At 40.3% G+C, this 27,203-nt stretch overlaps 1 protein-coding gene across 22 annotated transcripts in view; it reads right to left on the bottom strand.

Annotated features, from left to right (window-relative positions):
- The window catches only part of KCNMA1 (potassium calcium-activated channel subfamily M alpha 1), an 867,158-nt gene that overhangs the window by 199,306 nt on the left and 640,649 nt on the right, over nt 1-27,203 (bottom strand). For 13 of the 22 annotated variants that reach the window (XM_073571201.1, XM_073571218.1, XM_073571216.1 and 10 more), the window contains exons 15-18: nt 23,985-24,094; nt 23,690-23,758; nt 20,885-20,896; nt 1,025-1,111 (exon numbers count right to left, since the gene is read on the bottom strand). In XM_073571201.1, coding sequence (XP_073427302.1) covers nt 1,025-1,111; nt 20,885-20,896; nt 23,690-23,758; nt 23,985-24,094 — 278 coding nt within the window. The remainder of the gene's footprint in view (nt 1-1,024; nt 1,112-20,884; nt 20,897-23,689; nt 23,759-23,984; nt 24,095-27,203) is intronic. The other 9 variants (XM_073571213.1, XM_073571217.1, XM_073571204.1 and 6 more) reach the window with 1 other exon arrangement.

Below are 27,203 nucleotides of genomic sequence, written 5' to 3' on the forward strand. Positions count from 1 at the left end.
AAAAAAAAATATATATATTTTATTATTTGTCCCTACCTATGGGGGTGATAAGGGGGGCGGTGATTTACTTTTTATTTATTTTGATCACTATGAAAGTTTATCATAGTGATCAAAATAAATGAATGAATCTGCAGCGTTGCAGATTCGATTCGGCGCACTGCGCATGCGCCCGCCATCTTGCAAGATGGCGGCGCCCATGACGCTGGACGGCAGGACACCGGGACGGATAGCGGGAGGTCGGAGGCACAAAGGAGGGTGAGAGTGGGTGATCGGAGGGGCGATCGGAGGGCTGGGGGGCGGAGGGAAGACGGAGGGGCAGATCATGACGGCGGCTGCCGATCGGTGCCGTCAGACGGTGGCGGCAGCCGATCGGTGCCGTCAGTCGGTGTGGGGGGGGTCGGGTCTCGGTGTCCAGCCATGTCCGATGCTATTTCAGCATCGGCCATGGCTGGATTGTAATATTTCACCAATTTTCATTGGTGAAATATTACAATCGCTCTGATTGGCAGTTTCACTTTTAACAGCCAATCAGAGAGATCGTAGGCACGTGGGGGCTAAGCCACACCCCCAGGTGTTAACTCTGAAGGGTCCTTTGTGTGCGGGTCGGGTGACCTTTCAGTGACCCCGGTCACCCGACCCGCAGGGGGGCTATTTATAGCATGACGCCTACGTAGGCGTCATAGGTCGTTTGGGCACTGCTTTTCCTGACGCCTACGTAGGCGTCATGGGTCGTGAAGGGGTTAAGAAAGGAATGGATGCTTTTCTTGTGAGTAACAGTATAGAAGGTTATGAATAACATAATATTATAGGTAGATGGTTGACCCAGCTTAGGGGAAGGAATTTTTTTCCCTATGGAGAAAATTGGCTTCTACTCTGTGGGTTTTTTTGCCTTCCCCAGGATCAACAATGCAGAACAGCTGCACTAAAAATAGGCTGAACTAGATGGACATAAGGTCTTCCTTCAGCCTTCAAAACTATGTTACTATGTTACTACCATAGTAATAAACCATAGTAATAAACCTACCGTTTAACTTCCTTGGCATCACTTGCTATGAAGAATCCAAGCGTGCCTTCTTTAATCTTCACGTGGTTTCCTGGGTTGATAATAATCCTGGAGACAAGCAAAAATGTGGTGAAAACATGCTTAGAACTGAATTTCGCTATGAGTTCATTAACCATCAAGTCAATGGTTGAGCAAACTCATGATCCCCTCCAGCTAGAAACCTTTACAACCACAATTGACAATATCTGAGCTGGAAACAAAATGAGAGTGATCAGTTATTGGCCTCACTTTTAGAATTGCAAATATCTATACCAAAAATTTTAAAGGATTTTAACAATCAGCCTCAAAATTAATACCAAAGTATTCACAACACTTGATCCATTTATGGACTCAGTCATTGTCATTGTGATTTTAGGTACCAGTGATTAACATATAAAAATGCTATTAGCTTCACATTTTATTTTATGAACCAGAGTTATATACATTATTCAAACTCGACTACAATCGGCAGAAAAAGATAAAAAGTAACAATCCAATATGGGTCTATAGAGGGAGGAGTCAATGGTGAATTTATTTAATGCATGAAAAACAAGAGCAGTAGTGAAAGCTGCATTTTGGAGCTAGGTCGTGTTCTCTTTTTTATGTTAGGTCTATGAAGTAACTGTCGTGAATTCATATCCTGGAATGAAACATTTATTTCTGAACCCATGGTTTATTGAATAAAAGTGGAAACATACTAAAATTATTTATTGATAAGTCCAAATGTGGAACACAGGGTAAAATGTAATAAAAAAAACAATTGTGAGAGCATTTAAAGAGATTTCTGATCTTCAAAAATTGTATGCTAATTGTTTAAATGAAGATTGTATCACTTATTTATGTAATGTTTAACGTTTAAATATCTTGTAGGCCAATATGACTTGCAGACACATGCCCATGCTCCTAGTTTTTATCCCGTGGTTTATGACATTTTCAGAATTTGAAAAAATGTTTATCTCCCATTTCCTGAAATTTTGGAAATTGCACAACCTGTCCTCTGCTTCATATCTCTACAACTACCTTGATCTTACTTTCCAGTCACCAGAGGAGGTGAATTTCATATGCTGGGCAAAAAACAGTGGATTGTGAAAAGTCCTAGAATAGCCATGTCCAAAGGCCCAGGCGAATTTGGACCCATTAATGAGTGTTTGTTTACCGACTCATCAACAAGTGTCCTCAAAATAAGAATGGGAATATTAATAGCTAAGAAATACATAATCTGTTTACATGAGACAATGTGCTGCTGATTTTTTTCTATGCTGACACAATTGATCAGCTCACTGCACAAACAAGTGTCTTGCTCATTCGTTGGGTAGCCAGCAGAAGACTTACACTAGCCAATTATCGTCAACAAGTGTTGTTAAGAACATACACTGACCGATTCTTGGCTTGACTAAATGGGTTTTTAATGTTTTGTCTGTAAAGACACCTTGTAAAACAGGAGCATGTAAGCAGCGCTAAATAGAGGCAAATTATACAGGAGCTGAACTGGAGTCCTTTACATTAGTAATCCAAATATCTACAAAGCTAAGCAGCATGAAAACAACGGTGCTGCATGGGCTATGCCAGATAATGATATAGGTAAATTCTTCTCAGCTACGATAGCATTATCTGCATACAGACACAGTTTTCTTTATTTTCTATAAGGTCAGAAAACCCCTTTACATTTTTCTTTAAGTTCTAACTTACATAGAAAATATGATTTAGCTATGAATAGAGGGCACTAAAGCACCTAGAGAAGTGACATTTTGCTAAATTAATTCTTTGTAATTAAGTTGTGAGATTAGGGTTTAATGTTCACAACCTGACAGCATAAACCAAGTTCATAGCTCGGTAAGGTATATGGCTCCTATAAAAACCACACCTTCAGTTTTGTAATGGCTGCTTTCATTCTGAAGAAACCCAAAATGCCATCAAGGGTTTGGCAGAGAGGCTCAGCGCTCCGTTCCACCCACTGGCCATCGCCCTTACAAAGCTACTGTATGTGCTTTCTTCATACTGTCGGTTTGGAGTGGAGACACATTTAAAATGAAAAAGATTACAGCCTCTGAGTTATGTAGACAGAAGGGAGTGACAAGATTTTTCTTCATAGGGTTTTGTTTACTATTCTATCTAGTCAGATAATTTCTATATTTGCAGATAGTTGCTATTTTTACAATGTGTAAAGCAGTAAAACTCAAAGCGGTGCTTCTGGCAAAATAAAACTTTGCCCAAGACACTGGATATGTAATATATAACAACCTCAGACATACCCAAATACTGGCACCCACTTGGGACCAGCAAAGTCGGCTCTGCGGGATGCACAAAGACAGAAAGCAGTGATGTTACTATTCCACCTGCTGCCGGTCTGTCGCTGCTTGTGATTGGCTGCAGCGTTCAGGTGACTGTGAGCAGGGTGAAAACGTCCAATAACATGCTACTCAAAGTTACCTGGCCATTACAGCCAATCACTTCCACAGCGGTCCAGTGCCTGATGGAATAGTTTTATCACCCTTTCCTGTTTCTGAGCAGCCTGAGAACTAGGTACATGCCGGTAGATGAGTATGACGGAGTTTGTTATTTTTAGCTATGCAGTCTCTTGGGCCGACTTCATTTTGTCCAGACAACCCCTTTAAAGCTCACGTGTGCAAATGCAAAATCTACCAAGTGGGCCCCCTAACTATTACGTGTTATTTGAAGCCTCTTAAGGCTCCAAGGCCCAGCCCCATGACCTCTCCCCCAGTGCAAAGGTTAGATCACCTCTATACCAGGGACACTGTTAGTGCAATGTGTTAGTTCATAATGATGACTTCATCAATGCTGTAATATATATGCAATTATATACATGGAAAGTGACTCCGTAACAGTTCACTGCTGCCTTGTTTTCACCGCACAAAAGTATTAAATAAAGTACAATGAAGTCTTAATAGCCTCACACTCAAACGTATCGGCAGAAAAGTTCAATATCATGTACTCAGAAATTAATGAACTTTTGTGCCATTTCTTAATCTCCCTTTCTCATTTTAAGAGTGCACTGCAGTTCTGATGGATGCACCCCCGATTCATTACACTTCTAAATATGCTGATGTATAGGCTTAGACACAAGCAATAGCACATATAGGACGGCTGCCGGTTAAACTGAAAGAGAAAATGGTACAGGACAGCTAGCAGGTAATTATTGAGAACTGGGCTTAGTATAAGTAGGCTACACTACCAGGACACGGTAATAGGGGTCTGACTGACAACACTGATTTTCTGACCTACTGTGGACACATTTTTTAGATACTGATGTTTGGACTATGTCCCTCGGCAGTCGGCCTTATGAACTTTATAAGGGTACTCTGTTATAGAAAATAGAAGCTTATCCATGAGCCATAAAGCACATTTCAGTATCATGCTTGCATACAATCCACAGGGTGCAGCAAATGTCATGCCATCCATTTCCATAAAGGAAGTTCTGCGATGTATCCCCTCCTGTCTGCAGCACTAAGCTACCCGTACAAGGTGCTGTCTGTCTGGCTGCCACATCTGTTTGACAGAGCGCTACAAGATATCCTGGCAGATGATAAATGGCTCTTCTCATTTCTTGAAGTTTGATAGATCTCTCAGGTCCAAAGGGAGAACCAGCTATTTAAATCACAGTTCATCGCTGAGTCTAAAGATAAATTGGCCTGCCAATTTTTCACCGAGGCAAGGTAATCCTGCATCTTCCCTGGGATGCTCATTAAGATGGCAGAGGACAATTTACAAAGTGCCAATGTTGTCTGAACAAACGCATAGGTTTGACTTTCATCTAGTAAGCAACAAGCTAAGGCCAATTCAGTCCCGGAATCAGTCCTCCACATCATGGCCATGTCCATAGACTGACACATAAGTCAGACAAAAATATATAAAGTGCTCTCAGTGAGAGAAACAAAATAGGAATCTTGTGGGTATGATACCTTTTAATGGCTAACAAATAATAGTGAATGATGTTACAAAGCAAGCTTTTGGGACTGCTTACGTCCCTTCATCATATGTCAGACAGTTACACTGCATTAATAGTGAGAATACTGTCTGTATTGGACGAGAATGCATTAACAGACATACTATATAATACTGAAAGCACATGGAGATTTCCAGTCCACTGATTAATCATTCATTCAAATTATTAAGTAAAACAAAGAATATATTTTTAAGATTTTAATACATTTCTTTTGCAATTTTTTTTATTATCTGTGACTTTCATGAGAAAATTCTATTTCTGCATCCAAACGTCTGTCCCTTAGATAATTCTCCTATGAAACCTATTAGATTCCAATAAGCAGATAGGAGAAAGGAGGGGAGGGCGGAATGGAATATCTTTTCATAATTCATGCAAACTGAGCAAACGAAAAATAAAACACTGATGTTATGATCTAGTTATTCTGTACCATTGTCCCCATGCTTTAAAGGCAGGTGTATAATGTTAAAGGCAGCCATTGGCATACATTTCTGCATACTGTGCTTGCCACCCATTTCCAGCCCAATGTTACAAAAAACAAAAAATGAGAAGAGCAATGAATGGATTATTGGGTTACCCCTACTTCATGCCTGCTAACAAAAGGAATTTTATAAAACAACCCAATATACTTATTATTTAACTTTTTTGCAAATCAACAAGCCAAACAACACTTGACATGCATGCACATTCATCACATGCCTTAACAAAGCAATGTTGCCACAATGTTGCATTTTGAAAGTAAGACCGTTACACTCTCAGAATAGTTTAACAATGAACAGCATGGCTCTTAGTTCTTTCAAGTTTATTTCATTCAGACTAGGTGACTAAACATTTATCATCATCAGACAGACATGGTCCCATTTCGCTCTACAATTAAAATAAGCAATATGGGTTAATATGGTATGGCAATATGGTATAATAACCTTTGCTATTTTGGTATTTGTTTTGGCTGCTAGTTTTAAGAATACTTAAACAGGAAAGAGAGAAATCAGCTTTAAAATTCCTTTCCCTGGAAACAACTTATGAAAAATAATTCTATGACCTTCTTTTCCTGCCATGGAGCTTTTGACTTAAATGTGGACCTTTGTGGCCACAATTGGTTAGGTGCCATCTACACTCAGCTATAATTTCCAATGTATTCACCATGCAGCAGTAGCTTCAAAAGGGCAAAAAATATAGCGTGGGTACGAAAAGTATTCACAACCCTTTACATTTTTCACTTATTGTTTTAATTGCAGCCATTTGGTAAATTCAAAAAAGTTCATTTTTTTCTCATAAATGTACACTCTGCACCCCATCCTGACTGAAAAAAAAACAGAAAAGTAGACATTTTTGCAAATTTAGTCAAAAAGAAAAACTGAAAAAACACATGGTCACATGTATTCAGACCCTTTGCTCAGACACTCATATTTAAGTCACATGCGGTCCATTTCCTTGTGATCCTCCTTGAGATTGTTCGACTTCTTCATTGGAGTCCAGCTGTGTTTAATTAAACTAATAGGACTTGATTTGTAAAGGCACACACCTGTCTATATAAGACCTCACAGCTCACAATGCATGTCAGACCAAATGAGAATCATGAGGTCAAAGGAACTGGCCAAGGAGCTCAGAGACAGAATTGTGGCAAGGCAAAGATCTGGCCAAGGTTACAAAAGATTTTCTGCAGTCCTCAGGTTCCTAAGAGAACAGTGGCCTCCATAACCCTTAAATGGAAGACGTTTGGGGCCACCAGAAGTCTTCCTATACCTGGCCTACCAGCCAAACTGAGCAATCGTGGGAGAAGAGCCTTGGAGAGAGAGAGAAAAAAAGAACCCCAAGATCCCTGTGGCTGAGCTCCACAGATGTAGTAAGGAGACTGGAGAAAGTTCCACATAGTCAACTATCACTGCAGCCTTCCACCAGTCGGGCCTTTGTGGCAGAGTGGCCCAACAGAAGCCCCTCCTCAGTGCCAGACATATGAAAGCCCGCATAGATAGAATTTGCTAAAAAAACACATGAAGGACTCCCAGACTTTGAGAAATAAGATTCTCTGGTCTGATGAGATGAAGATAGACCTTTTGGTGATAATTCTAAGCGGTATGTTGGAGCAAACCAGGCACTTCTCATCACCTGCCCAATACAATTCCAACAGTGAAACATGGTGGTGACAGCATCATGCTATGGGGTGTTTTTCAGCTGCAGGGATAGGACGACTGGTTGCAATTGAAGGAAACATGAATACAGCCCAGTACAGAGATGTCCTGGATGAAAACCTCTTCCAGAGTGCTGTGGACCTCAGACTTGACCGAAGGTTCACCTTACAAAAAGACAATGACCCTAAGCACACAGCTGAAATAACAAAGATGTGGCTTCAGAACAACTCCGTGGCCATTCTTGCCTGGCCCAGCCAGAGCCCTGACCTAAACCCAATTGAGCATCTCTGGAGAGACCTGAAAATGGCTGTCCACCAACATTCACCATCCCACCTGACGGAACTGGAGAGGATCTGCAAGGAAGAATGGCAGAGGATCCCCAAATCCAGGTGTGAAAAACTTGTTGCATCATTCCCAAGAAGACTCATTGCTGTACTAGCTCCAGGTGCTTCTACTCAATACTGAGAAAAGAGTCTGAATACTTATGACCATGTGATATTTCAGTTTTTCTTTTTTAATAAATTAGCAACATTTTCTACATTTCTGTTTTTTTTCAGTCAAGATGGGGTGCAGAGTGTACATTAATGAGAAAAAATGAACTTTTTTGAATTTACCAAATGGCTGCAATGAAACAGAGTGAAAAAATGTAAAGAGGTATGAAAACTTTCCGTACCCACTGTAAATGTGTGGCTAAAAGAGCCAGAGGTCAGAGGCAGCAGGAAAAGACTAAAACTTGCTCTTACACTTGCAACTAACAAATCTAGAGACATCCATCCTACTGCAAGACGTTCATCTGACAAATATGTTATGCAAGCAACTACATCATCCTAGAACATGCGTGTGTCCACCTGCTCAGCCATGGCCACCCAATCCACGAAGGCATGCATGTACAGAATACCTGTAACCCATTGTATTTCTGATTTGTGAACTTCTATGGCCAACTACTTCGTAGTTAAAAACAATTATAAATCTACACTGAAATGTAATATTCCTGTAATCTTTTCATTTTCTAATTAAACACGTATCCAACTTTCTTGGCAAACATCATGTGTAAACAGAAAATAGCAGATTCACATCTTTGCCACACATGACTATCAGACGACTCCATCAGAAACAAACTCTAACTTATATGGCAGGACACAATGAGCAAATTATTACTTTATAATAAAGCTACTGTGTTTCACTTGATCCTGCTTTGTGATGAGATGACTGCTGATCTTGTCAAAAGTATACCCAGCACAAGCGGACGTCATCTCTACAAAACAGTATATGCAAGTCTACAGGAAGGCTCAGTTTCCGATGTGAAAGCTGCAAGATTTCTCGAATTTCTGAAAGCTCTAACACAAGAGAAATCAGTGTCCACGTTGTTTCAAAAATGTAGCAAACGATTGAATGAATCTCTATTGTGAGCATTAGGTGACATTTTTATTTTTTGTTTTGTGTAATAAGCATTATCCTCAGCATTTTTAGAGAAGGATTTTTTTGTCAATCGTGTCATTAGTTGTTTTTTAGACTCTTTAAGTGAATAGAACATCCCAGCTTCCTGAATTTAACTTACTTTCAGAATGCAACGTAACCTTTAATTAAAAGATTTAGCAAACAGCAATGTTCAACTCCAAGTGAACGAACAGCAGTAGTGAAAAGTGGCCCATGCGATCCCAGGTACATGGCAGTCCTGCATATTTGAGACCTCTCCATTAGTCAGCACAGTTTTGGCTTTTAAACACTCCACATAAACAAATCATGCAAATACAAATAAAAAAAGCTTCATAATGCAACTCCCTATGTTGCAATAACTTCTCTGCAGTTACCAAACTTGCAGGAAGTTTCTGGTGGAGAATCCCAAACCACACCAATAAGAAAGGACAAACAGATGTCAGATGGATGGCGATAAAACACTGCACACAGACAAGACAAACCACAGAGATGGGCAAGAAGGCCGCCCACTCTAAAATTAATTAAAGCTGATGGCAAACAAAGTTTAAGTTTAGGACAAAGGCCAAATTATGAACAGATGGAAACAATTTGAATAGCAAGCCTAAAGAAAAGAATCTGTTAAGGGAAATTACCCTAGAAATTGCCATTCAGCCATGAAGTGTTGGCTAATATATCTTTTCTTTTGAAGTGCCCATTAGGAAGGAACCCATTAGCAGGATCAACCCTCCTAGGCTGTTTGTATGGATATGTAGATCATAGGAAGCAGAATAAAACAATACCTTGATATCTGCGATTGGATGTCTTGTTCCCGAGAAATCCATGTTTTTCTTTTGTGTAAATGTTCAGGGCTATGGGCTGGACATAAATTGAATGAGAGTCCACCTCGATAGATTATTATTATAAGTAAAAGTAGGCATTACCAGTGGTATGTGTGATGGCCATTCTCATCCCTCCTGATCTCACTGCAGAGCTGTATGTGATTATACCTAACACATCTGCAGGTTCCTCTCAGCTTCAGCTTCCATCTCACATGCAGACAGTGGTGTAATAGTCTTACAATGGAACAGACCTGTGAGAGCTACAGCAAATGTGTTTGTAAGAAGACAAAGTTCGGCTCTACTGTCCTGTGTTAAGGTACTGTCACACTTAGCGATGTACCAGCGATCCCGACCAGCGATATGATGCGGTCAGGATCGCTGGTACATCGCTAAGTGGTCGCTAGTGAGCTGTCACACAGGCAGATCTCACCAGCGACATCGCTGGGGACGGGGATCGCTACTTACCTGTCACACCAGGCGATCCTGCGTCCTCCCGCCCGGCTCCACGCGTCGCTTGTCGTCACAGCAGGAAGCGCCGCAGGAAGCAGACGACGAGAAACAGTCCTGAACGTTCTCGCGCGATCAGCGATAACCAGCGGGGGAGCCGGTCGTAGGTAAGTATCACACATAGCGATATCGCTAGCAATATCGCTATAACGTCACTAGTTATAGCGATATTGCTAGCGATATCTCTTAGTGTGACATGCCCTTTAGTCTCACACTAGTAACGACTTCTTTCATTTCTGATAAACTCTGGAGGCAGATTCTCAGGGAGATCCATGTCTAGCTCATAGTCCTGAACAGCTTCATTTACCTGTAAGAAAAACATGGATTTCTCTGGAATAAGACATCAGATTACAGATATCAAGGTATCATTTTATTCAGCTTCCTATCCGCATACTCATTTAGACGACTTAGGAGGGTTGATAATACCGACAGATTCCCTTTAAAGAAGTGCCCTTGATACTAGGGACCAACCATATCACTACTACATTACCAACAGAATAACTCTAAACCAATAAATTACCAAACAGCAGACACATTGCCACTTGGTTATCTGAAAATTGACAGCTAGCAAAGTAATCACCAGGGAAGGGCACAATTTCACTAAGTCATAGGGACAACTTAATGCATAGATTACCGTAATCAAGAAAAATATCAATGTGAGACTTAGACACCATGAACTGAAAACTTAGGTCTCCCTGGATGCATTCAATCACTAACTGGTTACAAGGACAGGCAATGACAACAGTGAATTTGCAAAAACATAACCAGCGCTAGATCGATAAGGACCCTTCACTGGTATTCAAAATAATAAGATTAGCTTTCTTCAGCTGCTTGCATCTCTAGAAACTGGAAAGTCAGCACTACACTCCCTGACAGAAGTTATGTCGCTTATCCAAGTTATGTAAATAAAAGTTTATAACTTGATGTTATATTCATCCATTGGTTGCATAAATTATTCTTTTGAAAGCTAAAACCCTCCGAAATGTGGTTTAGGTTAAGAAAATGAATTGTCATTAATGCAGAAATATTGATCATTTAAAGGACACAATGGTCAGATTTTGGCAAGACAAAAGTTTTGTCGGCCACAGAAAGTAATGTGATATTCAAACAAATAAATAACTTAAAATACAAATATATGTTGCATAACATTGGTGAATGGTGGTTGTGGTTGTGGTGCTATTAGAGTCATATTTAATATTTTGTGTGACTTCCATGAGCTTGAAGGACTGCATCCATGCGGTTCAACAATGATTCAGACAATTTATTAATTAAGTCATCAGGAATAGCAAAGAATGCAGTCTTACATGCCTCCCAGAGTTCCTCTAGATTCTTTGGTTTTGTCTTCCAAGCTTCCGCTTTCATCCTACCCCAAACATGCTCAATGATGTTCATGTCTGGTGAGTCGGTGACTGGGCTGGCCAGTCCTTGAGCACCGTGATCTTTTTTGCCTGGAGGAACTTTGTTGTAGAGATGGATGTATGAGATGGAGCACCATCCTGCTGCAGAATGTGACGGACCCCTTTTATGATTTGGAATATAAGAGGTACTTCTTGATATTTTAGGCTATTGATATTGCCTTCTACCTTGCAAATGTTTCGCACACCCCCATACTGAATGTAACCCCAGACCATGATCTTTCCAGCACCAAATGTAACAGTTTTTTGGGTGTATTTTAGATCTATACGGGCTCCAGTAGGTCTCCTGCAGTATTTGCAGTATTTGCGGCAGCTGTGGTGTAATTCTACTGAAGGTTCATCAGAGAAATCCACCTTCTGCCACTTTTCCAGCATCCATCTGTTTAGCAGACGGTGGGACTTTGCAAATGCCACACAGATTTTTATTTGCCTTTTGTTTAGTGCTGGCTTCTGGGCACTTATTCGACTATGGAGGCCATTTCGAGACAGAATCCTACAAACTGTTCTAGTTGACACAGGGACTTGAGGTGACCAGGCCTGTTGGAGCTTGGCTGCAGTGGAAGAGGGGCTTGCTTTGGATTTCTAACCAATGAACGTTCCTCCTGAGCAGTTGTCTTACGGGGTCTGCCAGACCTGGGCTTGTCAAACACATCTCCAGTCTTTTCAAATTTTTTTTTAGTTCTTTGTACTTGACGCTGAGACACATTAAAGATGCCAGCTACCTCTGCAGTGGATCTGGTCTTCAGCCACTGGATAATCCAGGCTTTGGTCGCAGGGTGGATTTTTGGCATGTTGTCAGAGCTCAAGTTGCAGCTCAAGTGAAGGTCTGGGGTGCTGGGTTTCTTTTTATACACACCCACTAATTAACCGATCATTTACTGAGCACAGGTGAGGATGTAAACTAGGATTGGGTGCACTATATAACCAGGCGACAAAACTTTTGTCTTGCCAAAATCTGACCATTCTGTGTCCATTAAATGCTCAATATTTCTGCATCAATGCCAATTTATTTTCTTAACCTAAACCACATTTCGGAGGGTTTCAAAAGAACAAAAGAATAATTTATACAACCAATGGATGAATTTAACGTCAGGTTATAAGCTTCTATTTACATAACATCGATGAGCGACATAACTTCTGTCAGGGAGTGTACATATTCCACTTGGCCACCAGGAACAGACAAAGGACTATATGTTTCTGATTCAGCTTGGCCTGAGTAAAGTAAATTATATTCAAAGTGTGAAAAGCAATGTGTGGTGGTAATGCTTAGTAACCATCTATATGTGGATAATAGTATAAGGCTACATTCACACATCTATGTGAGGTGTCCTAGTACTATCTGTGTTTTGCTATGACAGCATACTGACCCATACAGTTTCATAGATCTATATACAACAGTTTTAGGCTAAATTCGCACAAATGTATAGATAAAAATAGTCTGATTTTCATCCAGAATCTGCATTGTCACCCGTTTGAAATCCATTTTTATATATAAGCAGTTAGGAAACTGTATTAGGTCTAGTAAATTTTAATATTTGAATAACTGCAATGTACCCAGAAAAATCGTATAAGTAGTGACCCGAATGGGGTGCAATTTTTTTGCGCGTCCATAAATGGGAATGGGAGAGAAGACTAACTGATGCTACCATTTTTTCATGTGGACATTCAGTTTGTGAAATAAAATGGTCATCTGAACAACACTATCAAATAACATGGGTCCGAGTGCTGTCAGATTTTTTTAAGAACAATTCAGTCTACCTGCTTCAGAGGAAAAAAGTGGACGATAAAAAAAAACTAAGCAACTAGGATAACACCTGAGAAAAAAAAGAGTTCTTTTTCTGTGGGATGCTAACACTCACACGGATGTGTAAATGTAGCTTTAAAAGGATTTTCCTACTATGGACATTTATGATATTTCCTATACACATTAAAGTCTATAGGGGCTACAAGAAACTGGCAAAGTCCAAAACTCCAACAGATTTAAAAGGAAAGACTTGTGATCATGTGTGACCACCAGTCTATTCAATCTTTGTCTAGATGTAGTAAAAGCCAATTAGCAGTCTTGCCTTGTCTACTTCGGCATGACAGCTAATGCCAGCGGGAAGAAGTGAAGAGGCAACTTTAAAGCACCATGGTCTCCAACAAGAAGGTAATCTTTAATTTGTTATTTTATAGCATTACCTATCAGTGAGTCAATTTTGCTGGAAATTGCACAACCTCTTTAAAGGTGTTGTCCAGGACATTTTATTTTTTTTACTATGTGCCTAAAAATGATCAGGCAGGTAATTTATAACAGAGGCAACTACCTGCCTGTTCAACCTGGTGCCAAATCAGTGCGGTCACCAGCCGCTCCTGCCGGCGATTCAGCTGCTCCACATCCATGCAGCTCTTCATCCTATAGGCTACTCTGTCAATGGGGAGTTTCAGTCAGCATGATGCTGGCATCATGCTGACTGATAGCCAGGTTCCTGCAGCTAGGCAGAGGGGAGTCGGCTGTCAATCAGTATGATGTCGGCAGTAAGGGTACCGTTACACCTAGCGATGCACAAGCGATCCCGACTAGCGATATGACGCGGTCAGGATCGCTGGTGCATCGCTAGGTGGTCGCTAGTGAGCTGCCACACAGGCAGATCTCACCAGCGACATCGCTGGGGACGGGGATCGCTACTTACCTGTCAGACGCGGCGATCCTGCGTCCTCCCGCCCGCGTCCACGCGTCGCTCGTCATCACAGCAGGAAGCCCAGCAGGAAGTGGCCGACGAGGAATGGTCCAGCAGCTTCTCGCACGATCAGCGATAACCAGTGGGGGAGCCGGTTGGAGGTAAGTATCACATGCAGCGATATCGCTAGCAATATCGCTGCAACGTCACAAAATCGGTGACTTTACAGCGATATTGCTAGCGATATCACAGTGTGTAACGGGGGCTTAACTCCTCATTAACAGAACAGAATGAAAAATAAAAAGCTACTCTGTGGATGTGATGTCAGTGGAACCAAGTGGCAGCAGAGATCAGCACTGGGCACAACAGGCAGGCAGATTAGTGATTGGGTGAAGTAATATATTTTCAAACTACTGTGTTTTCTCTTTTTAAATCATAATGACAACCCAAAACATTCAAATGACCCTGATCAAAAGTTTACATACTCCATTTCTTACTACAGTGTATTGCCCCCTCTAGCATCAATGACAGCTTGAAGTCTTTTGTGGTGGTTGTGGATGAGGTTCTTTATTTTCTCAGATAGTAAAGCCACCCAGTCTTCTTGGCAAAAAGCCTCCAGTTCCTGTAAATTCCTGGGTTGTCTAGCATGAACTGCGTGCTTGAGATCTCCCCAGAGTGGCTCAATGATATTGAGGTCAGGAGACTGAGACGGGTACTCCAGAACCTTCACTTTGTTCTGCTATAGCCCATGACAGGTCGACTTGGCCTTGTGTTTTGGATCGTTGTCATGTTGGAGCATCCAAGTACGTCCCATGTGCAGCTTCCGAGCTGATTGCAAATTTGCCTCCAGTATTTGCTGATAACGCGATGCATTCATCTTTCCTTCAACTTTGACCAATTTTCCTGTGTCTTTTTAGCTCACACATCCCCAAAACATCAGCGATCCACCTCCGTGCTTTACAGTAGAAATGGTGTTCCTTTCATCATAGGCCTTGTTGACCTCTCTCCAAATGTAACATTTATTGTTGTGGTCAAAAACTTCAATTTTGGTCTCATCACTCCAAATTACCTTGTTCCAGAAGTTTTCAGGCTTGTCACTGTGCTGTTTTGCGTATTGTAGGTGAGATACTTTGTGGCATTTGCGCAGTAATGGCTTTCTTCTGGCGACTCGACCATGCAGCACATTTTACTTCAAGTGCCTCCTTATTGTGCATCTTGAAACAGCCACACCTCCAGTTTTCAGAGAGTCCAGTATTTCAGCTGATGTTATTTGTGGGTTTTTCTTTGCATCCCGAAAAATTTTCCTGGCGGTTGTGGAGGAAATTTTTTTTGGTCTCCCTGACCGTGGTTTTGTTTTTACAGAGCCCCTGATTCTCTATTTGTTAATCACAGTTTGAATGCTGCTGACTGGCATTATCAATTCCTTGGATATCTTTTTGTATCCCTTTCCTGTTTTATACAGTTTAACTACATTTTCCCATAGATCCGTTAGCAATTCTTTTGCTTTCCCCATGACTCACAATCCAGAAATGTAAATGGCTGGATGAAAGATGCAAGAGTCTGTCTGCATCCCAGAAACTCACTCAGCTTTCATGCACACATACTGATTACAAGTAAACAGGTCACAGGTGAGGATGTTACCTTTAGTAGCCATTCAAACCCATTTGTGTCAACTTCTGTGCATGTTATCAGGTCAAAATCACCAGAGTATGTAAACTTTTCATCAGGGTCATTTGGATATTTTGGGTTGTCATTATGATTCAAAAAGAGAAAACACAGCAGTTTAACAATAAATGGCGTCACCCAACCACTAACCATGAGTGGAGAAAAAGTTTTGGTGTTATCACTTATATTCTCTGAAAAAAGGCCAAGAAAGAAACAATTCTGCTGCAGTATGTAAACTTTTGAGCAAAACTGTATATACCATAACAGCTCTTTCGTTAAAAAAAAAAATCATGTGCTTAAAGTATACTTTTTTCTTACTGGAAGCCTGTAACATCTATACATGTATAGGCAATCCATCACCATTAGCCTCTCATTTTAAAAACATGAATACGTTTAACATTTTGTTCCCTGGATGGCTTTGATGGCTGCCTTTGATTACTATTATATGTGGGCTATCCATCACACATAGGCTCCCATGTGAAAAAAAGAAAAGTATACATTTAGTTTATGCTTTTTTGTACTGTATATGATAAATTATTTACTGTAATTCAAACATGTTATTAAAGCTGGTCATACATTTAGTTTAGGCAAAGTCCACATCATGTTGTGCCCAATGTTCCTTTACAGTGGCCTCTCTGGAGGAAAGAGCCATGTGCTGTACTTTCCAATTCAATTACACAAACACTATAGCAGCGCATCTCAGCAGGACGGAGCACACTTACGGACTCTGTCTAGTGATTGGTCACCTACGGTGACGTTACAATATACATTGGGTAAAGCTCCGCATGTATGCTGTTGGATGAGTGCAGAGACGCAGTGTGCATTTAGCCGTAAAGAACTATATTTGCCAATGGTACATTACATGTCATTTCGATAGCAGTTTTAATAGGAAAACGCAGCAATTCTGGAGTTCAATTATTAATTTTTTTTTAATGCTCAATGTGCGGTGTAAATAAAATTTTGACTTTATTATGAGTGTGTTTTTTAAATAAAAAATGGATATTATTGTATATTCATTTAAAAAAACTTATTTTTAATAAACTTTCTTTTTTGTTCTACTATGTGGCTTTTATAATGCAGTGTATTATTGCTAGTTTGACTGACAGGTAATCTATTGGGTTCTGTCTTAGAATAAGGCCGGCGTCAGACTTGCGAGAAACTCGAATGAGTCTCGCACGTCAATACCCGGCACTGCCACCGGCACTCGGATCGATCCTAGTGCCGGCGGCAGTTCTGGGTATTGACGTGCGAGACTCGTCCGAGTTTCTCTCAAGTTTGACCCCGGCCTAATCCACATGTACTATTGTGATGCAGTAAGGGGGATCATATGCGAGAGTCCTATTAAACCCAGTGGAGTGCCTTGTGTTCACAGCAGGACGCCTGTGTGTCACAAGGCAAAATAAAAAGAGTGGATTGGGTCCAAGTAGTGACTCAGTCGGATTTTTAGGAAAACCTGTTAAGCACTTTTATTTTTAGAGGGATTTGCAGGCTTGGTAGTGGGGCAAATACCTCTCTACACCGACACCGGGTTTTGGAAGTGGCTCTATGGCCACGATTCCATTTATATCTGTCAGTTTTTGCCTTGGGTGTGTCAGTTTGGAGTTGGTAAGCTACAGAGCAGGTGTCTCTGTGCAACCCAGGACTGTGTGGAGCTAACACAGAGCCAGGGACTTCCAGGTGTTTAACGCACCCAAGGGACATGGCGGTGTTATTATCCACGGCAATGGGTTCGGAACACGGACTGTATATATGTAAACCCGGCTGCGATCTGTAGGATATCACTCCTATATGTGAGTCTGCAAATAAAGACATTGTTTACATTGGACATTTCTGTGGCCTTGACATTTCTGTGGCACTGCACCAACACCGAAACACTACACTATCAATTATCAACTATTCACGATTAACTGCAAAAAAAGATGTTTCTTTTAAGGATTTGAATTAAACAAAAAAATAAAATCAATTTTAATGATAGATTTCCTTAAGGTATGCTCCTATTAAGCTTTTATATAGTATAGTGTTTATTATCACAAGCTAAACTTGAGACAAGAAATTTAAGAATTGTGTAAAAATCTATTGCTGTCTACACTGCCAAATAGGTTCAGATTATGGCCCCCATTCATCAAAATCAGCGATCGGCATGTCTGTCTCGGTCAGAGAGCGAGGTGTAGTGCGAAACTCCTGATTCAATAAGAGGCGCATACCTCTACATGAATCGGCAGGGTTTCATGAGTGGTGTACGCCTCCCTATGCACTTCGCTATAAATGCCACTCTGGTCCCTACTGGAGTAAGATTTGTGGTGTACTGAAAACTGCTGTTTGTCATGAATTTGCTAAGTGGTGGTTGCCATGTACCCGTTCTTTCACAGCTCCATCCATTTTGTGGGAACTAGGCAGAAATGGCTTGAGAGCGGTCAGAAGCCGCAACATTTTAGGGTAGTCTTGCGTTGTGACCACATTTGCGACTTTTCAAAGCTTTTTATGCCAGAATTCTGGCATAAAAGCTTTTATGAATCAGTCACTCTGTGCATATTTCTTATATAACACTGGTCAACAGCATTTTTGGTGCCAAAGATATTTCATCGAATTTAGGGTATTTTTGGGGTGCTGATTCTGAATATGTCATCAGTTTTGCCAGATTGGCTCAAGTTTTTGAGATTTTTGGTATCTTATTTATAGCACTTGTTGGTAAATGCGACGCATCATCTCATTAATTTCTTTGGATTAGTACTTGAACTGAGCAGTTCTCAATATAGTTTTGTGTTAATTAGTGTTCTAAAAGTTTGTTCATAGCTTGATTTTTGCACTAACTTTATGTTGTTGTCTGTTTTCCAGTGAAAAGCATGAACTCATCAAGAAGAAGTTGTCTTAACGATCCAGACTCATTCTGTTACATTTGTGGTGAATACACACTGCCAAAACATAGAAGAAACATAACAGACTTCGTAAAAAAAGTGTATTTTGCCTATTTTGGGGTTATGCTTGGGGACCAAGACAAGTTTTGGGCACCACACATAGTGTGCAAAGCATGTATCGAATTATTACGAAAATGGAGCAAAGGACAAAGAAAAAGCTTCAAATTTGGTGTTCCAATGGTGTGGAGAGAGCCAAAAAATCATCATGATGACTGTTATTTATGGTAAACACAGGTACAGGCACATCTTCACAATGAGGGACAGGCCTTCTTGCAGATTCCATGTTACTCCCATTTTCGTTTCTTATGCTTATTGAATCCTTGCACTTGCACTGCACAGAAATAACAGTCATCATGATGATTTTTTGGCTCTCTCCACACCATTGGAACACCAAATTTGAAGCTTTTTCTTTGTCCTTTGCTCCATTTTCGTAATAATTCGATACATGCTTTGCACACTATGTGTGGTGCCCAAAACTTGTCTTGGTCCCCAAGCATAACCCCAAAATAGGCAAAATACACTTTTTTTACGAAGTCTGTTATGTTTCTTCTATGTTTTGGCAGTGTATATTCACCACAAATGTAACAGAATGAGTCTGGATCGTTAAGACAACTTCTTCATGATGAGTTCATGCTTTTCACTGGAAAACAGACAACAACATAAAGTTAGTGCAAAAATCAAGCTATGAACAAACTTTTAGAACACTAATTAACACAAAACTATATTGAGAACTGCTCAGTTCAAGTACTAATCCAAAGAAATTAATGAGATGATGCGTCGCATTTACCAACAAGTGCTATAAATAAGATACCAAAAATCTCAAAAACTTGAGCCAATCTGGCAAAACTGATGACATATTCAGAATCAGCACCCCAAAAATACCCCAAATTCATTAAAATATTTTGGACACCAGAAAAAAAAATTTTTTTCGTTGACCTGTGTAATCTTTTGCCAGAAAAAAAGCCCAGGCAAGCTGCAAACAGAGGAAGGTGAGAGAACAACTCATCAAAATTGAAGTCAGTTAAACCTAATTTACGGTTTCACATGAATAAACAAGACGTGTTATTGTTTGCAAGAAGAAAACATACTTAATAACTTGATGTGCTGCATTCATAACTAGCGGGGTCATTATACATTCTACAAATGGCATGTGAAGTGTCATCACCAGGGGATGCTTCTTTATGAGGATCCAAGGGAAGGTCTGGAATTCGAAAAAAAAAGCACCTAGGCTTTTTTTTTCAGAAACGATGCCATCCTTGTTTGGTGGTACAGCTCATTCCCATAGAAGTCAATGAGATTTAGCTGCCTTATTAGACAAAACCCATCAACTTAAATGACACCATTTCTGAGAAAAAAAAGACCTTTATTTTAAATCCTGAAACCCGTATTAGAATGGAGGAATCTGTGATCTAGTGATAATGAACAGATTGTGATGTACAAATGGCGTTTTTGACTGCAGACTGAGACACTGGGGAGAGATGGGGGAGCAGTGTGAAACACAGAAACAATGACAAAGACAAACACAAAACAGAAGCACAAAGTGCCACCTGGGGGAACAAAGACCCAAAAATGATAATTTCCACTCTTTACTGACAACAGAAGCTTTTAATCCCCTAGATGCCAAGGACCAGCATGCTGGCAGTGAAGGGATTAACCAGATTCCTGCAAAGAAGTTAAAGCGACAGCGGGAGACCGGACGTACATTGAGTTTTGGTAGCAGAGGAGAGCACACTTAGCTTTGTCACATTTGTCTTATCTTGATGGATGTACATATGTATCTTTGCAAAATACATATATACGTGCAGTATTTATATACAGACACATACAGATACAGGTGCATGTGTAATGTTTGCATACATATGTTTAGGGATATATGTAGGTATCCATGCACTTTTACAGGAATATACCTATATACGCAGAATGCATCTGAGAGATGGATAAACAGCAAGAAGACTTCAACAATCTACTAAGTGAAACTACAGTATCAAACATTAGATCTATAACTAGTAAGTCTACAAACTTCAGGAAGAACCGAGAATTGACTGCAGTATCTCTCATATCCATAGGTGTATATACAAATATATCCACATATTCGAACTATATATACATATGTACAGTCATATATATGTTTGGTATATATGCGCATATCTATATATACATATGTATGCATGTATGTATTTGTATACAGATGAAAAAAATAGGAGACAGCCAGTTTTTGTGTATGTTTTCCTTCGAAGGGGAGCTCCTGATTATGAGTCCAGAGGTGAGGAGGAGAGGTTAGGGTGAAGTTTGGTGAAGGAGGGTTAGGCACAGTTAATGTTGAAAGCCATACCGCTTTCTGCTTCTGCAAACAACAAGAAAAAAAAATATAGATTTCCAATCAAATATATTGATAAGAAATTCGTGGACACCAAGACATCACCCTCCCCCCCAATTCAAAATATGTAAAGTAAAAATAACTTAATTAAAAACGAACAACTAAAATAGACACAAATGCTATAAACAAAACCTTAGTGCAGTAACTACTAGTTCATACCTCTCCACCATCTCTCTGTCGTTTGTGACATAAGGCTAATAAAGTGTTTACTAATGCCAGTACATTCACCAGCACATCCGCCCCATGATCAGGAAAATCTGTATTGTTCTTATTTGCAAAATTGAAATTTCTCCAACCATTTTGTTTCCATAGCCTATAAGCAGACCTAAGTGTCTCATGGCAGAAGACGCCAAACAAATCCTTTGTGGTCTGATTGTGTGGACACAAGGTGCCCTTATTACTGTACTTTATGGTTTACGTTTAGGATGCAATGCCAGCCTGACCACGGCTCACCTGAGCTGAACTAATGGCCGGTAATCCTAGCCTAAGCTTGGACAATAAAACCGGGGTCACAATTGCGTGTGCAATGCAATTCTCTTGCATCAATACCCGGCACTGCCGCCGGCACTCGGGACTGGAGTGTGCGGCTGCATGTATTTCTATGCAGCTTAACGCTCCTCTCCAGTCCATGCGAGACTCGCGTGAGTTTCTCGAATTGCACATGCAAGTGTGATCTCGGCCTAAAGGAATAGGACTGCTGAATCAGATCATACGGGGCTTGTGCGTATGCTCCATTTTTATTCTCAAAGATGCATTGGATGAGTAAAAATGGTTATTTTATATTTTTATGCAATATAAATCCTACATTTTTATTTACTTGTTTACCTTATAAATTTACATTTTTGCTAGTGCTAAAAACCTATTATATATATAAATTAAATACATGTAAAATATTACCAATAAAAATACCAGAAAAAAAGCTTTATAATGACTTTTCGGCATGATATAGATGGGCTCAGATATATTTGACAGAGAGGAGTTGTGGAGAGGTATGTGATTATAGTACATGATTTTTGAAAAAGCAGAAATAACCAGCTTTGTTAGGATCAGACAAATAAACACTAAATAAATACTAAACATAAAATAGAGGTAAGAAATTAACAAAGGGTCAAAACATAAGGGTGGGGACAAGTTAGATATAACAAAACAGCAAATCAATTATTAGCAAGTCAGGGATCGCTGGTAGATTGGCTTTTTTTGTGAACATGGTGGACATTAAGCAGCTTGTGTTATGTAGTGAAGGAGGGTCTGGCTGTGAGGACAATGCAACTAGGGAGGTCACGTTACATGATAAAATCAGGTGGCATATCAGAAGTGGTGAGAGCTTCATATCAGGATCTCATAGTCAGGGGCCAAGAATAAAACAAAGTTGTCAAATGCAGCCAGTCAGATAAGGCTTTAGTTAGTATCTTGTGGAAAGGAAACCACAGCTGGGATATTCCCTTTTTCATGATACCAGATTTCATTAAAATACTCAATATTCCTAGGTCAGTGGTCATGTAATTACTGTCTGCAAAGATTTCCATACTACAGTTGGATCTAATATACGTCATTCTTTCAAGTAAACCGCGCGTGTACATGTATAAAAGACAGATGTACACCTTAACTGTAATGTATTGTTCTACAATCTGCAGGAAATGAGACTTTGAAATAGGAACGAGACATAGTTGATATGCCCAAGACACAGCAGATTCTGCACAGCCCTTTTAATGTAAGGCTAGTTTCACACTAGCGTATGGAGGAACTGTGGAGGGCTGTGTAGTTCCTCTGTGAAGCTCCTCCCACTGCCGTGCCTCCTCCGTTCAGCTCTGCCTATGTTGGCATCCGGCCTGCATACCTATCTTTAACATTGGGTATGCAGGCCGTGCCGATGCATGCGGATGCCTCCGCATGCATCTTTTTGATGGTGCGGAGACTCGCACCGAACGCAACGTGGTGCATTTTGTTGCGGTTGCCGCACCGTCAAAATGAGGAAGTCCACAGCCCTCCGCAGCTCCTCCATACGCTAGTGTGAAACTAGCGTAATAATTATCACAGAACTTCTAAATAAGAGGCTTTCTACAGAAGAAAAACAAAGCTGTTTCCTTCCAGAAAGCGCACAGGACTGGGTTGCAATATATAGACTGTGGACAAGGGCGCCGGTTTTGGAAGAAGCGGCCATGTTTTTATAATCCTGGATAAATTCTTTAATTATGTGGAAAAACAATATTAACTTCTAGCGAACACAAAAAGATGGTGAAAAAGAAAAGCTAAAAGTGTTTGTTACTAGAGTTGAGCGACTTTGGTCGGATCGGGTTTCGTGAAACCCGAATGAAACAAAATAAGTTTCAGATGAAACTCGTCCGACTAGAGCAAAACAAAGTCGGAGTTTCGTCCGAAACCCGACCCCAATGCAAGTCAATGGGAAATAAAAGTCGGACGAAACTCCGACTTTGTTTTGCTCTAGTCGGACGAGTTTCATCTGAAACTTATTTTGTTTCATTCGGGTTTCACGAAACCCGATCCGACCAAAGTCGCTCAACTCTATTTGTTACTAAGTGTACCAGAAACTAATAGACAAGACAGTGGTGTTCATGACATCCTAAGGCACATCTACACCTGACACTTGTGTTTCCTACATATAACAATTCCACTAAAGCGATGCAACATAACAAGCAATATTCTGTACATCTGTGATAGTGAAGACAGGAGAGGTGAAGAAAATATCATTTTTCAGAAAAGAAAACTGTTGGCAGACTATAGCTCCAAGAACAGACTTACCTGCTCTCCCCTTTTTCTGATTTGTATTCTATGGCTATCATCAGCAGCTTCAATTTCACAAAGCACAACCTGTAATGTCCAAGAAGATAGCAGAGAGTTTTGGAAAAATGCTGAAAAGTTGACAGAGTTTAATCATTACCTCAATAGGCCTTGTATCTGTCATTGTCCCTGCATTATTTCCTGCTGTTTCTTCATTTTTTTTATTTATTTTTTTTTTGTTTTTTTTTTGGGGGGGGGTAATTCGCTTTGTATAACATCAGTTTCCTTCTATATCACAGGTGGTGTGCGTACTTACTCACAAACCGCAGGGAAGGAGAGCCCAACAAAGGCGGTGGATAGATATTCTGTGTACATCTCATTTGCCACTCCTTCTAGGTAATACTTTTGCCATGTGTCCTCTTCAATCTGTCAGACACAGAAATAATTTGATATAAGAAGAAAAATAAAAAAACAATCCAACTCACTTGAAGGGAGCTTGTCATGTCAAAAAAACACTATAAACTTGCAGACATGGGGTTAATCTGCAGGTTATTAGCATTCTAAAGCTGTGAGACCGCTGCACCCATGGCTACTGGGAGGAAATAAACTTTAATTAATTTTTTTCGGCAGCTCAGGTTTATGGAGTCAAAATAGTCATTACATCTGTAGATAAGTTCCCAGGAGGGTGTAATTTACAAAATGGGGTTACTGAGGGGAGTTCCTTCAATTTTGACGCTCTGCAAATGGAGCCCGCTAACTATTAAAGGAAAATCGAAGCTCAAACAGTAAAATAGCGGTCCTCTCTTAAGCCATGTCATATGCTCAAATAGTACGGTATATTGTATACTGTAGTATTGCTTGGTTCTGGAGAAACAGCTCAAATAAATTAGGGGTCCATTTTACCCCAATTTTCAAAATGGGGTCACTTGTTACTGCTGTTTTGACATCTCAGGGGATCTAAAAATATGACATAATGTGATCAACCTATCCCAGTTAAAATTGCACATTAAAAAGTTAAATGGCGCTCCTTCTCTTACGATGCATGCCAAATCAGAAGTTTCTGACCACGTAAGTGATTTTGGTATTTTCAGGAGGAATTATACAATAAATTGTGCTGTTAAGTTTCTTCTGTTACGCTTGAGAAAATAAAAAAAATTGGAGTGAAAGCAATATATTAATTATAAATGTTAGGAAGTATCTGTGGGATCCTCAGCCGATCGTTAACCCAACAGCCAATTATCCCATAGACAAGAGCATGAGCTCGGACGAGTGTTCCTGCATTCTCTATGACATGTCATTCAGTTGCTTATCTCCAGGAGAATAATACAGTTCGCAGTCTGAAACGTTCGAAATTGGACATGCCCTTTCAACATAATTTCTGACCGTCAATCAGCTGGTGTTCCCACATACATTATACTGTCAGCTGAACCCGTCGATATTGACTTGTTCAGCAAACTTTAGTCTACTGTGTATGGTGACTTTAGTTATCATTTTTGCCTTGTTACATGGTCTCCATCATGCTGAAAAATCAATATTCCTTAATACATTGCTCCTGGATGGTTGGTAGAAGTTGCTCTTGTTTAATGTTTAGATCTAGTGATGAGCCAGTATGCTGGGTACTTGGAGATCACCCGAGCATGCTTGGATATCTCGAGTATTTGGATGTGCTCGATTTAGTTTCTGTTGCCGTAGCTGCATGATTTGCGGCTGCTAGACAGCCTGAATACATGTGGGGATTGCCTGTTTGTTAAGACATCCCCACATTTATTCAGGCTGTCTAGCAGCTGCAAATCATGCAGCTGCGGCGACACAAACTAAATCTGCAAGAACGTCCAAAATACTCGGAGACCACCCGAGCATGCTCGGAAATCTCGAGTACCGAGCATACTCGCTCATCACTATTTAGATCACATTCTTTACTAAGGCAGTGTTCATAAGCAAAAATATGAGTAAGCCACCTCAATGCATGAGAAGCCCCCACGCATGAATGGCTTCAAAATCCCTTACCAGTGGCATGACACAGGACTCATCACTACATCACCAGGAATGAGAGAGTAATCAATCCAGGAAATAGTCCCTTTTCCCATTAATTTACCTGCAGTGCGCAGATTGAGATCTCGGGAGACGAAATCTCAATCTGCACATACGCCCCCTCCGGCAGCCATTTTCCCAAAGTCCACAGCAGGGAAATCAATGGGCAAGGGGACTCCGCTCACTGGTGCTGACATCTTATGAGAGCCCAGAGCCCTCAGCATCGCCACACTCCTGCTGCTGCCATCAGCCTCCTGAAGCAGCGATCCTACATCTCGTGACCCCCGCACCACCACAGCCTCACCGCCTCCCCAGTAAACTACTTTCGGATTATAAGATGTACACCAGTTTTCTTCAAATTTTGGGGGAAAAAATGCTTGCTATAATCAGAAAAATACAGATTATGAGGAGTCAAGAAAGAGATCTTAGGCCTGCAATGATGACCATCCTCTACATCTAGAGGAAAGAAGGTTTAATTATAATCACAGACATGTATTCTTTACTGGAAGAGAAATGAAGTACATGGAGTCCTGGATTCCGTTCTTGAAAAATATATTACAGGGTTTGTGCAATAGATTCTTGATTGAACGTTGATCCAGGGAATTAGTCTGATTGCTGTATGTGGAACCGGAAAGGAATTTTTCCCCTAATATGCAGCTATGAGTATCTACCTCATGGAGTTTTTTTTAGCAGACTCTGGAGTTCGACTATTCAGAGATACTTAACACAAATATGGCCTTCATGGACAAGTCACCAGAAAAAAAAATCTCTCCTGTGTTTTCACCATAAAATTCATCATCAGAAGTGTGCAAAAGAACATCTAAATAAGCCTGATGTATTTTGGAAACAAGTTGTGTGGACCGATGAGCATAAAATAAAACTCTTTGGCCACAATGATCAAAGGTATGTGTGGAGTAAAAAGGGCAAAATTATTTTAGAAAAAGAACATCTCCCCAATCATTAATCATGAGGGTGGATCAATCAAGCTTTGTGGTAATGTTGCAGCCAATGGCACGGGGAATATTTCGTTGGTAGAGGGAAGAATGGATTCAATGAAATTTCAACAAATTCTTGATACAAACATAACACCATCTGTAAAAAAGCTGAAGTTGAAAAGAGGATGGCTTCAACAAATGGAAATGATCCTAAACACATGTCAAAAAACACAATAGACTACCTCAAAAGGAGCAAACTGAAGGTTTTACTATGGCCCTCACAGTCCCTTGATCTGAACATCACTGAAAATCTGTGGCTAGACCTCAAAATAGCAGTGCATGCAAGACGACCCAGGAATCTCACAGAACTTGAAGAATTTTCCAAGGAAGAATGGATAAAAATTCCTCAAACAAGAATTGAAAGATTCTTGGCTGGCTACAAAAAGCTGTGATACTTGTAAAAGGGGGTGCTACTAGGTACTAACCATGCAGGATTCCCAAGCTTTTGCATCAGCCCATTTTCCTTTTTGTAATCTTTAAAATGTAAAAAATGACAATATATATTTTTT

Source organism: Dendrobates tinctorius, unplaced genomic scaffold (assembly GCF_039654945.1).
Source record: "Dendrobates tinctorius isolate UK_male_01 unplaced genomic scaffold, ASM3965494v1 ptg000028l, whole genome shotgun sequence".
NCBI lineage: Eukaryota > Metazoa > Chordata > Amphibia > Anura > Dendrobatidae > Dendrobates > Dendrobates tinctorius.